Source organism: Panulirus ornatus, chromosome 12, assembly GCF_036320965.1.
Source record: "Panulirus ornatus isolate Po-2019 chromosome 12, ASM3632096v1, whole genome shotgun sequence".
Taxonomy (NCBI): Eukaryota; Metazoa; Arthropoda; class Malacostraca; order Decapoda; family Palinuridae; genus Panulirus; species Panulirus ornatus.
The window spans coordinates 35,033,373-35,048,285 of NC_092235.1; the positions used below are offsets into that span (position 1 = coordinate 35,033,373).

The 14,913-nt window shown below is 41.5% G+C and overlaps 1 protein-coding gene across 1 annotated transcript in view; it reads right to left on the reverse strand.

Moving 5' to 3' along the window:
- Positions 1-14,913, reverse strand: part of LOC139752247 (uncharacterized) — a 119,665-nt gene that overhangs the window by 20,991 nt on the left and 83,761 nt on the right. Inside the window, exon 5 of the mRNA XM_071668281.1 lies at positions 2,106-2,342. Coding sequence (XP_071524382.1) covers positions 2,106-2,342 — 237 coding nt within the window. The remainder of the gene's footprint in view (positions 1-2,105; positions 2,343-14,913) is intronic.

The following is a 14,913-nucleotide window of genomic DNA, read 5'->3' on the forward strand; positions in this document are numbered from 1 at the left end:
ATACAGTATGTGGCAGGCACCACCACCACCCTATCAAGACATACAGTATGTGGCAAGCACGACCACCACCTTATCAAGACATACAGTATGTGGCAGTCACCACCACCACCTTATCAAGACATACAGTATGTGGCAGGAACCAACAATACGTTATCAAGACATACAGTATGTGACAGTCACCAACACCACGTTATCAAGACATACAGTATGTGACAGGCACCACCAACACCTTCTTAAGACATACAGTATGTGGCAGGCACCACCTTCGCAAGACATACAGTATGTGGCAGGCACCACCACCACCTTATCAAGATATACAGTATATGGCAGGCACCACCATCATCTTATCATGACATACAGTATGTGGCAGGCACCACCACCACCCTATCAAGACATACAGTATGTGGCAGGCACCACCACCACCTTATCAAGACATACAGTATGTGGCAGGTACCAACAACACGTTATCAAGACATCCAGTATGTGACAGGCACCAACACCACCTTATCAAGACATACCTTATGTGGCAGGCACCACCTACACCTTCTTAAGGCATACAGTATGTGGCATGCACCACCACCACCTTATCAAGACATACAGTATGTTGCAGGAACCACCTACACCTTCTTAAGGCATACAGTATGTGGCATGCACCATCACCACCTTATCAAGACATACAGTATGTGACAGGCACATCACCACATTCTCAAGACATACAGTATGTGGCAGGCACCAACAACACCTTCTCAATACATACAGTATTGGCAGGCACCACCAACACCTTATCAAGACATACAGTATGCAGCAGGCTCCACTAACACCTTAACAAGACATACAGTATGTGGCAGGCACCTTCTTTTCAAGACATACAGTATGTGGCAGGTACCACCAACACCTTCTTAAGACATACAGTATGTGGCAGGCACCACCACCACCTTATCAAGATATACAATATGTGGCAGGCACCACCACCATCTTTTCAAGACATACATTATATGGCAAGCACCACCTTCTCAAGACATACAGTATGTGGCAGCCACCACCAACACCTTATCAAGACATACAATATGTGGCACGCACCACCAACACCTTCTCAAGACATAGAGTATGTGGCAGGCACCACCAACCCCTTATCAAGACATACAGTATGTGGCAGGCACCTCCACCATCTTTTCAAGACATACAGTATGTGGCAAGCACCACCTTCTCAAGACATACAGTATGTGGCAGACACCACCACTACCTTCTCAAGACACACATTATATGGCAAGCACCACCTTCTCAAGACATACAGTATGTGGCAGGCACCATCACCACCTTATCAAGACATACATTATGTGGCAACCAACACCACCTTTTCAAGGCGTATGTTGCATCTACCACTTGCTGATAACTGATGCTCCCTCACACTGTATACCATTTCATCCTAAGTAGATTGTATCCGCCACCCTATCATCTAACCCATTCAATATTCTCTGAGTATTCTCAGTTCATTTCCTTTTCATCGTTTCTCTTCCTTTACCCCCCTCCCCCCCCTCTCCCCATTATCCTCCACATTTGCTTTGTTCATCAACTTACAAAATTCATCCCCCGAAACACTTCCTAGGTTTTTTTTTTTTTTAATTATCGATACTCTCATACTTTCCCTAATTTTGAGCTCTCAAGCCATTCTCGTAACCTACAAATTTCTCTTGTACTCCTCCAAATCCTCTATATTCCTACCCTGGAGGCACTTTCTACGCATCTGCCTTTTCTCACCCACCTCATACTTCCCTACCTCAAACATCCACATCCCAGCTTCCACAATTCACCCACATGTGTATACACCGCTACCCTAAACACCACCCACTCTCTCGTTGTCTAGCTGCGGGCTTGGGATTAAGGAACCCAAAATAAAGTTCTACTGTACTAAATGTTCACCCGTACTCGATCCTTTCCATGTATTATGCATGTGAACAGAAAGAACAACAAAACATCGATTACATGAAATTAGGAAATAAAACACCATTGTCAGAATGAAATCAAACACCATTGTCAGAATGAAATCAAACACCATTGTCAGAATGAAATTCGACTTCTTGACAATATCTTATGAAGATGCTGACCTTAGGCAGGATGTTATAGGATTCTCTCCGGACACGGTCAGTAGATCAGTCGTTCTGGCCAGTACATTGGCATCTTCATAGGCTCCCCTGGCTGGCTGGTGGCTGATTTGAGGAACATGAACAGCACAAGGGTCATGTTGGCCAGAAGGCTCCAGGTAATGTACTGTAACAACACCACTCTTGACATGGTCCCGAAGTTTGCGTAGAAGGTAAGCTATAGCGAGGTAGACGCCATTCCTGGTAGGTGAGAGTAAGGTAAGAAGTAGGGTCAATAGGCCTCTTGCAGTGTCATTACTTCTTATGTTATTCTAACATCCAGGCACTTGTGAACATAACATGGTTAGGTTCGACGTAAATAACAACACCTCCCTTAAACCAGTGCTGTTACCCCTAACTTTATAAGGAGCGGATTTTGATGGGCTGCACGACACAGTAAAGAGTTTCGCCCTTGTTGGTTCATGCCCAGAGGAATTATGAGCCAGTTTTAAACGTCAGTTTATGCTACATCAAGTCACTTTCATTACCAGGCACGACAAAAACAACAAAACCAAGAACGAGCCTGCAAGGTACTCCCAAGATACTGCAAGAGTTATACGGCGCAGAAATAAAATCTATAAGCTTAAGAAATAAGACAGTGATCCAAATATTGTAACGCAGTATAATACAATCAGAAGACAGGTGAAAGTCCTTATCAAAGAAGCCAAGAGAGAATATGAAGTGAATATGGTAAGAGATAGTAATAGAGATCCTAAAAGATTTCATAGATGTATCGATGAACACATGAGGAGTGGAATAGGATGGGAAACCCATTGTGGATGATAATAAAATAGCAACAAGTTTTTAAGTTCTGTTGTTAAGCTAGAACACAAGGACACGAATTTTGAGACCGTGATGAATAGCACTTACACAATGCAAGAATCTACCGAAATAGTTAAGGAATTACTAACACAGATAGATAAGCTGAAGGTTAATGAAAGCCCAGGTTCTGCTCGTTTCTATACACGAGTGATTAAAGACGTCAAACACGAAATTACCGAACCGTTAACCCAGATTTTCAATGAATCAGTCCGGGATGAAATAGTCCCACAGAACTGGAGACTGGCAGATGGCAGTCATATGCACAAAAAGGGAAGCCGTTAATTTCTTGGTAATCACCTTCCTATTAGCCTCACATCAATTGTATGTAAATTCTGGAGTTGATTATTGGAGGTAAAATCTTAGCCTATCTGGAACAACACAGCCTGGTCAATAATAAACAGCATGATTTTAGAAAGCGCAGATCATGCCTTATAAACCTCCTTGAATTATATAATAGATTATTCAATACTCACGACAAAACAACAGTAATAGATATATCTCTGCACTTCTAGAAAGTAGTTCACAAAGTCCCCCACATTAAATCAATGCACAAAGTCCGGGCCTTGTGATTACTACTTACATAGGAAATCGGGCTGAAGCCTGATCACGTGATAGGAAGCAGTGTCGTGATGGACCTGTTACTAGTGGGGTCCCCGAGGGATCCGTACTTGACCTATACTTTTCATCATTATGTCAACGGTATTGACGTAGGGCTAAATGACTTAGTGTCCAAATGTGCACATTAAACAAGATCAGCAATTCTATATCAACTATAAAAGATAGGCGAAGATTACAAGGTGATCAAGAGAAAATCCCTGAATAGTCCAGTAAAAGACAAATGCCATTCATTTATCGTCAATAAATATCAGCTGTTACACGTAGGAAACCTAAAATATAAAATTGATTATGAACTGATGGGCCACAAGATAAAGAACACCACTAGTGTGACAGACCTAGGGGGTCACTTTTTCGATAACTTGAAATTCTCCCAGCATTACCAACAAGCTACCAAGAAAGTAAATATGATGTTATGATTTATAAACAGAAACTTTATCTACAAAAGCAAGGATGTGATATTGTCATTATATGTACGTCCACTTACACCACACCGCGAATATACAGTGCAGTTTTGAGCCCCACATTTAAGTAAGGATGGTCTGAGATTGGAGGTAGTGCAGGCAAGAGCAACTAAATCAATTCCTTCCCTGCATAACAAACCATATGAGGAGAGACAGCGAGAATTAAACTTGTTTTCCCTAAGCAGGAAGCGCCTACGGGTCAAATCATGAAAATGTTTCAAAATACTTAAAGGATTCTACAACGTCGATAATGAACATTTCTGTACAGCAGCGCCACCATTACGGACGAGAGGTGGTCCATTAAAACTTAGAGGTCACTGACTTAATCTGGACTGTACGAAATATTTTTTTTACCAATGACATTATTGATGCAAAGATAAGCTCCCAGAAACTGTTGTTCACTGCAGTACTCATAATATCCTCCAAACTTGGCTTGATCATCATCCGTCAGGTTCTGGTATTGAATAATTCATGTAATCAGTCATCATAACGCAGTGGTATATCATGCTACCTTCTCAACCACTGATCTCTCCCTGGCCAGGTTGTCGTATCATACCAACATACCCATGTCACCTGCTTTGAGAGAATAAATAAGAAATATTGTATCATTCTGCAACATCAGGAATCATATATGCATGATAAGTCGAGAGGCTAGAGCTTAAGTTTATCCTTGATATTGTCTTTATAACACCAGGTCTTTGGTGATGGGATACATGACATATTCATTTTCATTCTGCCTTATGACTTTCCTGTAGAAAATTCCTCCAAAGTAATTTTTCTTCCTGTTTTCCAACCAGCGTCTGCCGGAGGCAGTGGGGGAGGTGGGTGGAGGGAGGGGAGGGGAGCCGTTGCTTTGCTATCCTTTTCTTCTGATGCTTTCAAGGGTTTTTTTAGTTGTTGAGGTTTCTCGTTTTCGCGTTCAGGCCAGACCACCTTGCTTGAACCTTAGGTCTGTATATTTGTAACCCTATTGTTACGAACTTGTGTGTTGTAGGTAATGTAGCTTATAGGTAGACCAAGTGGTGACCCCGGGTTTTAATGGATTCCTGGCCGTTACCACGCACGCTGGACTTTCACACCCCCACGCTGAATCGACACTCAAGTCATGCTCGTCACACAGTCCTCATAATTTTTCCTCGCCTGCGGCACCAACCGGCAAAATGCAGGGCCAGGCCTTCGGTGATCTCAGGGCCGGACCTTAGACCTCCGGCCACTCACACTCAGGATGAGGGCGTGACAGTCCGGCTTTGACCAATCAAGATGAGTTGTATGTGGTCACTCTTCCCGATCACAGTCGAGATGAGGCAGATCAGGGTGGGGCTGGCTCCTGGTTCCCTTCAATAAAAGCCCCTGACGACTGCCCTTCGGCCGTCACGTGCACAGCAGGTAACATGGTTTTCCTTGTCTCAACCCCGTAGCCAATACGATCGTTACGATCACTGAGTCATGCGGTGCTACACTTAATAAAACCATGTTAGACTGTGCCGTTTCGGGTCCGAGTTAAACCCACCCACATACATACGTATATACATAAACGCCTACACACGCACATATACATACCTATCCATTTCAACATATACATACAAATACATACACAGACATATACATATATACACATGTATATATCGATACTTGCTGCCTTCATCCATTCCCATCGCCACCCCGCCACACACGAAATACCATACCCCCCTCCCTCCCTTCCTCCAGCGACGCAGCGCTAGGAGCAGACAACAAAGGCCACATTCGTTCACACTCAGTCTCTAGCTGTTATGTATAATGCACCGATACCACAGCTCCCTTTCCACATCCAGGCACTACAAAACTTTCCATGGTTTACCCCAGATGCTTCACATACCCTGCTTCAAACCATTGACAACACGTCGACCCCGGTATACCACATCGTTGCAAATCATTCTATTTCTCGCACACATTTTCACCCTCCTCTATGTTCAAGCCCCGATCGAACAAAATCTTTTTCACTTCATCCTTCCACCTCCAATTTGGTCTTCCGCTTTTCCTTCCTTCCACCTCTGTGATATATATCCTCTTTGTCAATCTTTCTGCACTCATTCTCTCCATGTGACCAAACCATTTCAAAACACCCTCTTCTGCTCTCTCAACCACACTCATTTTATTACTACACCTCTCTCGTACCCTTGCATCACTTACTCGATCAAACCACCTCACACCACATATTGTCCTCAAACATATCATTTCCAACATATCCATCCTCCTCCGCACTACTCTATCTATAGCCCACGTCTCGCAACCATATAACATTGTTGGAACCACTATTCCTTCAAACATAGCCATTTTTGCTTTCCGAGATAATATTCTCGACTTCCACACATTCTTCAAGGCTCCCAGAATTTTCGCCCCCTCCCCCACCCTATGATCCACTTCCGCTTCCATGGGTCCATCCGCTGCCAGATCCACTCCCAGATATCTAAAACACTTTACTTCCTCCAGTTTTTCTCCATTCAAACTTACCTCCCAATTGACTTGACCCTCAACCCTACTGTACCTAATAAGCTTGCTCTTATTCACATTTACTCTTAACTTTCTTCTTTCACACACTTTACCAAACTCAGTCACCAGCTTCTGCAGTTTCTCACATGAATATATATATAAATATATATATATATATATATATATATATATATATATATATATATATATATATATATATATTTTTGTCGCTGTCTCCCGCGTTTGCCAGGTAGCGCAAGGAAGCAGACGAAAGAAATGGCCCAACATACCCCTATACACATGTATATACATACGTCCACACACGCAAATATACATACCCACAAAGCTTCCATGGTTTACCCCAGACGCTTCACATGCCTTGATTCAATCCACTGACAGCACGTCAACCCCGGTATACCACATCGCTCCAATTCACTCTATTCCTTGCCCTCCTTTCACCCTCCTGCATGTTCAGGCCCCGATCACACAAAATCTTTTTCACTCCATCTTTCCACCTCCAATTTGGTCTTCCTCTTCTCCTCGTTCCCTCCACCTCCGACACATATATTCTCTTGGTCAATCTTTCCTCACTCATTCTCTCCATGTGCCCGAACCATTTCAAAACACCCTCTTCTGCTCTCTCAACCACGCTCTTTTTATTTCCACACATCTCTCTTACCCTTACGTTACTTACTCGATCAAACCACCTCACACCAAACATTGTCCTCAAACATCTCATTTCCAGCACATCCATCCTCCTGCGCATAACTCTATCCATAGCCCACGCCTCGCAACCATTCAACATTGTTGGAACCACTATTCCTTCAAACATTCCCATTTTTGCTTTCCGAGATAATGTTCTCGACTTCCACACATTCTTCAAGGCTCCCAGAATTTTCGCCCCCTCCCCACCCTATGATCCACTTCCGCTTCCATGGTTCCATCCGCTGCCATATCCACTCCCAGATATCTAAAACACTTCACTTCCTCCAGTTTTTCTCCATTTAAACTCACCTCCCACTTGACTTGACCCTCAACTCTACTGTACCTAATAACCTTGCTCTTATTCACATTATATATATATATATATATATATATATATATATATATATATATATATATATATATATATATATATATATATATATATATATATATATATATATATATATATATATATATATATATATATATATATATTATCCCAGGGGATAGGGGATTAAGAATACTTCCCACGTATTCCCTGAGTGTCATAGAAGGCGACTAAAAGGGGAGGGAGCGGAGGGTTGGAAATCCTCCCCTCTCTTTTTTTTTTTTAATTTTCCAAAAGAAGGAACAGAGGGGGCCAGGTGAGGATATTCCAAAAAAGGCCCAGTCCTCTGTTCTTAACGCTACCTCGCTATCGCGGGAAATAGCGAATAGTATGAAAAAAAAAAAAAAATATATATATATATATATATATATATATATATATATATATATATATATATATATATATATATATATATTTATATATATATATATATATGGTGTGCAAAGTGAGAGGGTTAGGGAAAATGATTTAGTAAATAGAGAAGAGGTAGTAAAAGCTTTACGGAAGATGAAAGCCGGCACGGCAGCAGGTTTGGATGGTATTGCAGTGGAATTTATTAAAAAAGGGGGTGACTGTATTGTTGACTGGTTGGTAAGGTTATTTAATGTATGTATGATTCATGAAATAAATTAAACATTTCCTTTTTCCATAGCCAGAGGTTGAACCATTATGTGACATTCATTTTTTTCTTTTCATTTCAATCTAGAAGTTTGTTTTCTAAATTGTTTCTTACATTTTTCATATGTATATATATGTATGTGTGTGTGTGTGTGTGTGTGTGTGTGTGTGTGTGTGCGTGTGTGTATGTGTGTGTGTGTTTATGTGTATATATATGCATATATATAAATATATATATATATAAATATATATATATATATATATATATATATATATATATATATATATATATATGTATATATATATATATATATATATATATATATATACGTATATTATCCCTGGGGATAGGGGTGAAAGAATACTTCCCACGCATTTCTCGCGTGTCGTAGAAAGCGACTAGAGGGGACGGGAGCGGGGGCCAGAAATCCTCCCCTCCTTGTATTTTTTTTAACTTTCTAAAATGGGAAACAGATGGAGTCATGCGGGGAGTGCTCATACTCCTCGAAGGCTCAGATTGGGGTGCCTAAATGTGTGTGGATGTAACCAAGATGTGAAAAAAGGAGAGATAGGTAGTATGTTTGAGGAAAGGAACCTGGATGTTTTGGCTCTGAGTGAAACGAAGCTCAAGGGTGAAGGGGAAGAGTGGTTTGGGAATGTCGTGGGAGTAAAGTCAGGGGTTAGTGAGAGGACAAGAGCAAGGGAAGGAGTAGCAGTACTCCTGAAACAGGAGTTGTGGGAGTACGTGATAGAATGTAAGAAAGTAAATTCTCGATTAATATGGGTAAAACTGAAAGTTGATGGAGAGAGATGGGTGATTATTGGTGCATATGCACCTGGGCATGAGAAGAAAAATCATGAGAGGCAAGTGTTTTGGGAGCAGCTGAATGAGTGTGTTAGTGGTTTGATGCACGAGACCGGGTTATAGTGATGGGTGATTTGAATGCAAAGGTGAGTAATGTGGCAGTTGAGGGAATAATTGGTATACATGGGGGGTTCAGTGTTGTAAATGGAAATGGTGAAGAGCTTGTAGATTTATGTGCTGAAAAAGGACTGATGATTGGGAATACCTGGTTTAAAAAGCGAGATATACATAAGTATACTTATGTAAGTAGGAGAGATGGCCAGAGAGCGTTATTGGATTACGTATTAATTGACAGGCGCGCGAAAGAGAGACTTTTGGATGTTAATGTGCTGAGAGGTGCAACTGGAGGGATGTCTGATCATTGTTTTGTGGAGGCTAAGGTGAAGATTTGTATGGGTTTTCAGAAAAAAAGAGTGAAGGTTGGGGTGAAGAGGGTGGTGAGAGTAAGTGAGCTTGGGAAGGAGACTTGTGTGAGGAAGTGCCAGGAGAGACTGAGTACAGAATGGAAAAAGGTGAGAACAATGGAAGTAAGGGGAGTGGGGGAGGAATGGGATGTATTTAGGGAATCAGTGATGGATTGCGCAAAAGATGCTTGTGGCATGAGAACAGTGGGAGGTGGGTTGATTAGAAAGGGTAGTGAGTGGTGGGATGAAGAAGTAAGAGTATTAGTGAAAAAGAAGAGAGAGGCATTTGGACGGTTTTTGCAGGGAAAAAATGCAGTTGAGTGGGACACGTATAAAAGAAAGAGACAGGAGGTCAAGAGAAAGGTGCAAGAGGTGAAAAAAAGGACAAATGAGAGTTGGGGTGAGAGAGTATCATTAAATTTTAGGGAGAATAAAAAGATGTTCTGGAAGGAGGTAAATAAAGTGCGTAAGACAAGGGAGCAAATGGGAACTTCAGTGAAGGACGCAAATGGTTAGGTGATAACAAGTAGTGGTGATGTGAGAAGGAGATGGAGTGAGTATTTTGAAGGTTTGTTGAATATGTTTGATGATAGAGTGGCAGATATAGGGTGTTTTGGTCGAGGTGGTGTGCAAAGTGAGAGGGTTAGGGAAAATGATTTGGTAAACAGAGAAGAGGTAATAAAAGCTTTGCGGAAGATGAAAGCCGGCAAGGCAGCAGGTTTGGATGGTATTGCAGTGGAATTTATTAAAAAAGGGAGTGACTGTATTGTTGACTGGTTGGTAAGGTTATTTAATGTATGTATGACTCACGGTGAGGTGCCTGAGGATTGGCGGAATGCGTGCATAGTGCCATTGTACAAAGGCAAAGGGGATAAGAGTGAGTGCTCAAATTACAGAGGTATAAGTTTGTTTTTTTTCTTTTTTTTAATTTTCCAAAAGAAGGAACAGAGGGGGCCAGGTGAGGATATCCCAAAAAAGGCCCAGTCCTCTGTTCTTAACGCTACCTCGCTAACGCGGGAAATGGCTGATAGTTTAAAAGAAAAGAAAGAAAGTTTGTTGAGTATTCCTGGTAAATTATATGGGAGGGTATTGATTGAGAGGGTGAAGGCATGTACAGAGCATCAGATTGGGGAAGAGCAGTGTGGTTTCAGAAGTGGTAGAGGATGTGTGGATCAGGTGTTTGCTTTGAAGAATGTATGTGAGAAATACTTAGAAAAGCAAATGGATTTGTATGTAGCATTTATGGATCTGGAGAAGGCATATGATAGAGTTGATAGAGATGCTCTGTGGAAGATATTAAGAATATATGGTGTGGGAGGCAAGTTGTTAGATGCAGTGAAAAGTTTTTATCGAGGATGTAAGGCATGTGTACGTGTAGGAAGAGAGGAAAGTGATTGGTTCTAAGTGAATGTAGGTTTGCGGCAGGGGTGTGTGATTCTCCATGGTTGTTTAATTTGTTTATGGATGGGGTTGTTAGGGAGGTGAATGCAAGAGTTTTGGAAAGAGGGGCAAGTATGAAGTCTGTTGGGGATTAGAGAGCCTGGGAAGTGAGTCAGTTGTTGTTCGCTGATGATACAGCGCTGGTGGCTGATTCATGTGAGAAACTGCAGAAGCTGGTGACTGAGTTTGGTAAAGTGTGTGAAAGAAGAAAGTTAAGAGTAAATGTGAATAAGAGCAAGGTTATTAGGTACAGTAGGGTTGAGGGTCAAGTCAATTGGGAGGTGAGTTTGAATGGAGAAAAACAGGAGGAAATAAAGTGTTTTAGATATCTGGGAGTGGATCTGGCAACGGATGGAACCATGGAAGCGGAAGTGAATCATAGGGTGGGGGAGGCGGCGAAAATCCTGGAAGCCTTGAAGAATGTGTGGAAGTCGAGATCATTATCTCGGAAAGCAAAAATAGGTATGTTTGAAGGAATAGTGGTTCCAACAATGTTGTATGGTTGCGAGGCGTGAGCTATGGATAGAGTTGTGCGGAAGGAGGGTGGATGTGCTGGAAATGAGATGTTTGAGGACAATATGTGTATGTGAGGTGGTTTGATCGAGTAAGTAATGTAAGGGTAAGAGAGATGTGTGGAAATAAAAAGAGCGTGGTTGAGAATGCAGAAGAGGGTGTTTTGAAATGGTTTGGGCACATGGAGAGAATGAGTGAGGAAATATTGACCAAGAGGATATATGTGTCGGAGGCGGAGGGAACGAGAAGTGGGAGACCAAATTGGAGGTGGAAAGATGGAGTGAAAAAGATTTTGTGTGATCGGGGCCTGAACATGCAGGAGGGTGAAAGGCGTGCAAGGAATAGAGTGAATTGGAACGATGTGGTATACCGAGGTCGACGTGCTGTCAATGGATTGAATCAGGGCATGTGAAGCGTCTGGTGTAAACCATGGAAAGTTCTGTAGGGCCTGGATGTGGAAAGGGAGCTGTGGTTTCGGGCATCATTACATGACAGCTAGAGACTGAGCGTGAACGAATGGGGCCTTTGTTGTCTTTTCCTAGCGCTACCTCGCACACATGAGGGGGGAAGGGGGATGTTATTCCAATTGTGGCGAGGTGGCGATGGGAATAAATAAAGACAGACAGTATGAATTATGTACATGTGTATATATGTATATGTCTGTGTGTGTATATATATATGTACATTGAGAAGTATGGGTATGTATATTTGCGTGTGGACGTGTATGTATATACAAGTGTATGTGGGTGGGTTGGGCCATTTCTTTCGTCTGTTTTCCTTGCGCTACCTCGCAAACGCGGGAGACAGCGACAAAGCAAAATGAATAAATAGATAAATAGATAAATATATATATATATATATATATATATATATATATATATATACATATATATATATATATATATATATATACATATATATATATATATATATATATATATATATATATATATATATATATATATATATATATATATATATATATATATATATATATATATATATATATGTATATATATATATATATATATATATATATAGCGTGGGCTATGGATAGAGTTGTGCGCAGGAGGATGGATGTGCTGGAAATGAGATGTTTGAGGACAATGTGTGGTGTGAGGTGGTTTGATCGAGTAAGTAACGTAAGGGTAAGAGAGATGTGTGGAAATAAAAAGAGCGTGGTTGAGAGAGCAGAAGAGGGTGTTTTGAAATGGTTTGGGCACATGGAGAGAATGAGTGAGGAAAGATTGACCAAGAGGATATATGTGTCGGAGGTGGAGGGAACGAGGAGAAGAGGGAGACCAAATTGGAGGTGGAAAGATGGAGTGAAAAGGATTTTGTGTGATCGGGGCCTGAACATGCAGGAGGGTGAAAGGAGGGCAAGGAATAGAGTGAATTGGAGCGATGTGGTATACAGGGGTTGACGTGATGTCAGTGGATTGAATCAAGGCATGTGAAGCGTCTGGGGTAAACCATGGAAGGCTGTGTAGGTATGTATATTTGCGTGTGTGGACGTGTGTATGTACATGTGTATGGGGGGGGTTGGGCCATTTCTTTCGTCTGTTTCCTTGCGCTACCTCGCAAACGCGGGAGACAGCGACAAAGTATAAAAAAAAAAAAAAAAAAAAAAAATATATATATATATATATATATATATATATATATATATATATATATATATATATATATGAGTAATGTGGCAGTTGAGGGAATAATTGGTATACATGGGGTGTTCAGTGTTGTAAATGGAAATGGTGAAGAGCTTGTAGATTTGTGTGCTCAATAGGACTGGTGATTGGTAATACCTGGTTTAAAAAGCGAGATATACATAAGTATACTTATGTAAGTAGGAGAGATGGCCAGAGAGCGTTATTGGATTACGTGTTAATTGACAGGCGTGCGAAAGAGAGACTTTTGGATGTTAATGTGCTGAGAGGTGCAACTGGAGGGATGTCTGATCATTATCTTGTGGAGGCTAAGGTGAAGATTTGTATGGGTTTTCAGAAAAGAAGAGTGAATGTTGGGGTGAAGAGGGTGGTGAGAGTAAGTGAGCTTGAGAAGGAGACCTGTGTGAGGAAGTACCAGGAGAGACTGAGTACAGAATGGAAAAAGGTGAGAACAATGGAAGTAAGGGGAGTGGGGGAGGAATGGGATGTATTTAGGGAATCAGTGATGGATTGCGCAAAAGATGCTTGTGGCATGAGAACAGTGGGAGGTGGGTTGATTAGAAAGGGTAGTGAGTGGTGGGATGAAGAAGTAAGAGTATTAGTGAAAGAGAAGAGAGAGGCATTTGGACGATTTTTGCAGGGAAAAAATGCAATTGAGTGGGAGACGTATAAAAGAAAGAGACAGGAGGTCAAGAGAAAGGTGCAAGAGGTGAAAAAAAGGGCAAATGACAGTTGGGGTGAGAGAGTATCATTAAATTTTGGGGAGAATAAAAAGATATTCTGGAAGGAGGTAAATAAAGTGCGTAAGACAAGGGAGCAAATGGGAACTTCAGTGAAGGGCGCAAATGGGGAGGTGATAACAAGTAGTGGTGATGTGAGAAGGAGATGGAGTGAGTATTTCGAAGGTTTGTTGAATGTGTTTGATGATACAGTGGCAGATATAGGGTGTTTTGGTCGAGGTGGTGTGCAAAGTGAGAGGGCTAGGGAAAATGATTTCGTAAACAGAGAAGAGGTAGTGAAAGCTTTGCGGAAGATGAAAGCCGGCAAGGCAGCAGGTTTGGATGGTATTGCAGTGGAATTTATTAAAAAAGGGGGTGACTGTATTGTTGACTGGTTGGTAAGGTTATTTAATGTATGTATGATTCATGGTGAGATGCCTGAGGATTGGCTTGCATAGTGCCATTGTACAAAGGCAAAGGGGATAAGAGTGAGTGCTCAAATTACAGAGGTATAAGTTTGTTGAGTATTCCTGGTAAATTATATGGGAGGGTATTGATTGAGAGGGTGAAGGCATGTACAGAGCATCAGATTGGGGAAGAGCAGTGTGGTTTCAGAAGTGGTAGAGGATGTGTGGATCAGGTGTTTGCTTTGAAGAATGTATGTGAGAAATGCTTAGAAAAGCAAATGGATTTGTATGTAGCATTTATGGATCTGGAGAAGGCATATGATAGAGTTGATAGAGATGCTCTGTGGAAGGTATTAAGAATATATGGTGTGGGAGGCAAGTTGTTAGAAGCAGTGAAAAGTTTTTATCGAGGATGTAAGGCATGTGTACGTGTAGGAAGAGAGGAAAGTGATTGGTTCTCAGTGAATGTAGGTTTGCGGCAGGGGTGTGTGATGTCTCCATGGTTGTTTAATTTGTTTTTGGATGGGGTTGTTAGGGAGGTAAATGCAAGAGTTTTGGAAAGAGGGGCAAGTATAAAGTCTGTTGGGGATGAGAGAGCTTGGGAAGTGAGTCAGTTGTTGTTCGCTGATGACACAGCGCTGGTGGCTGATTCATGTGAGAAACTGCAGAAGCTGGT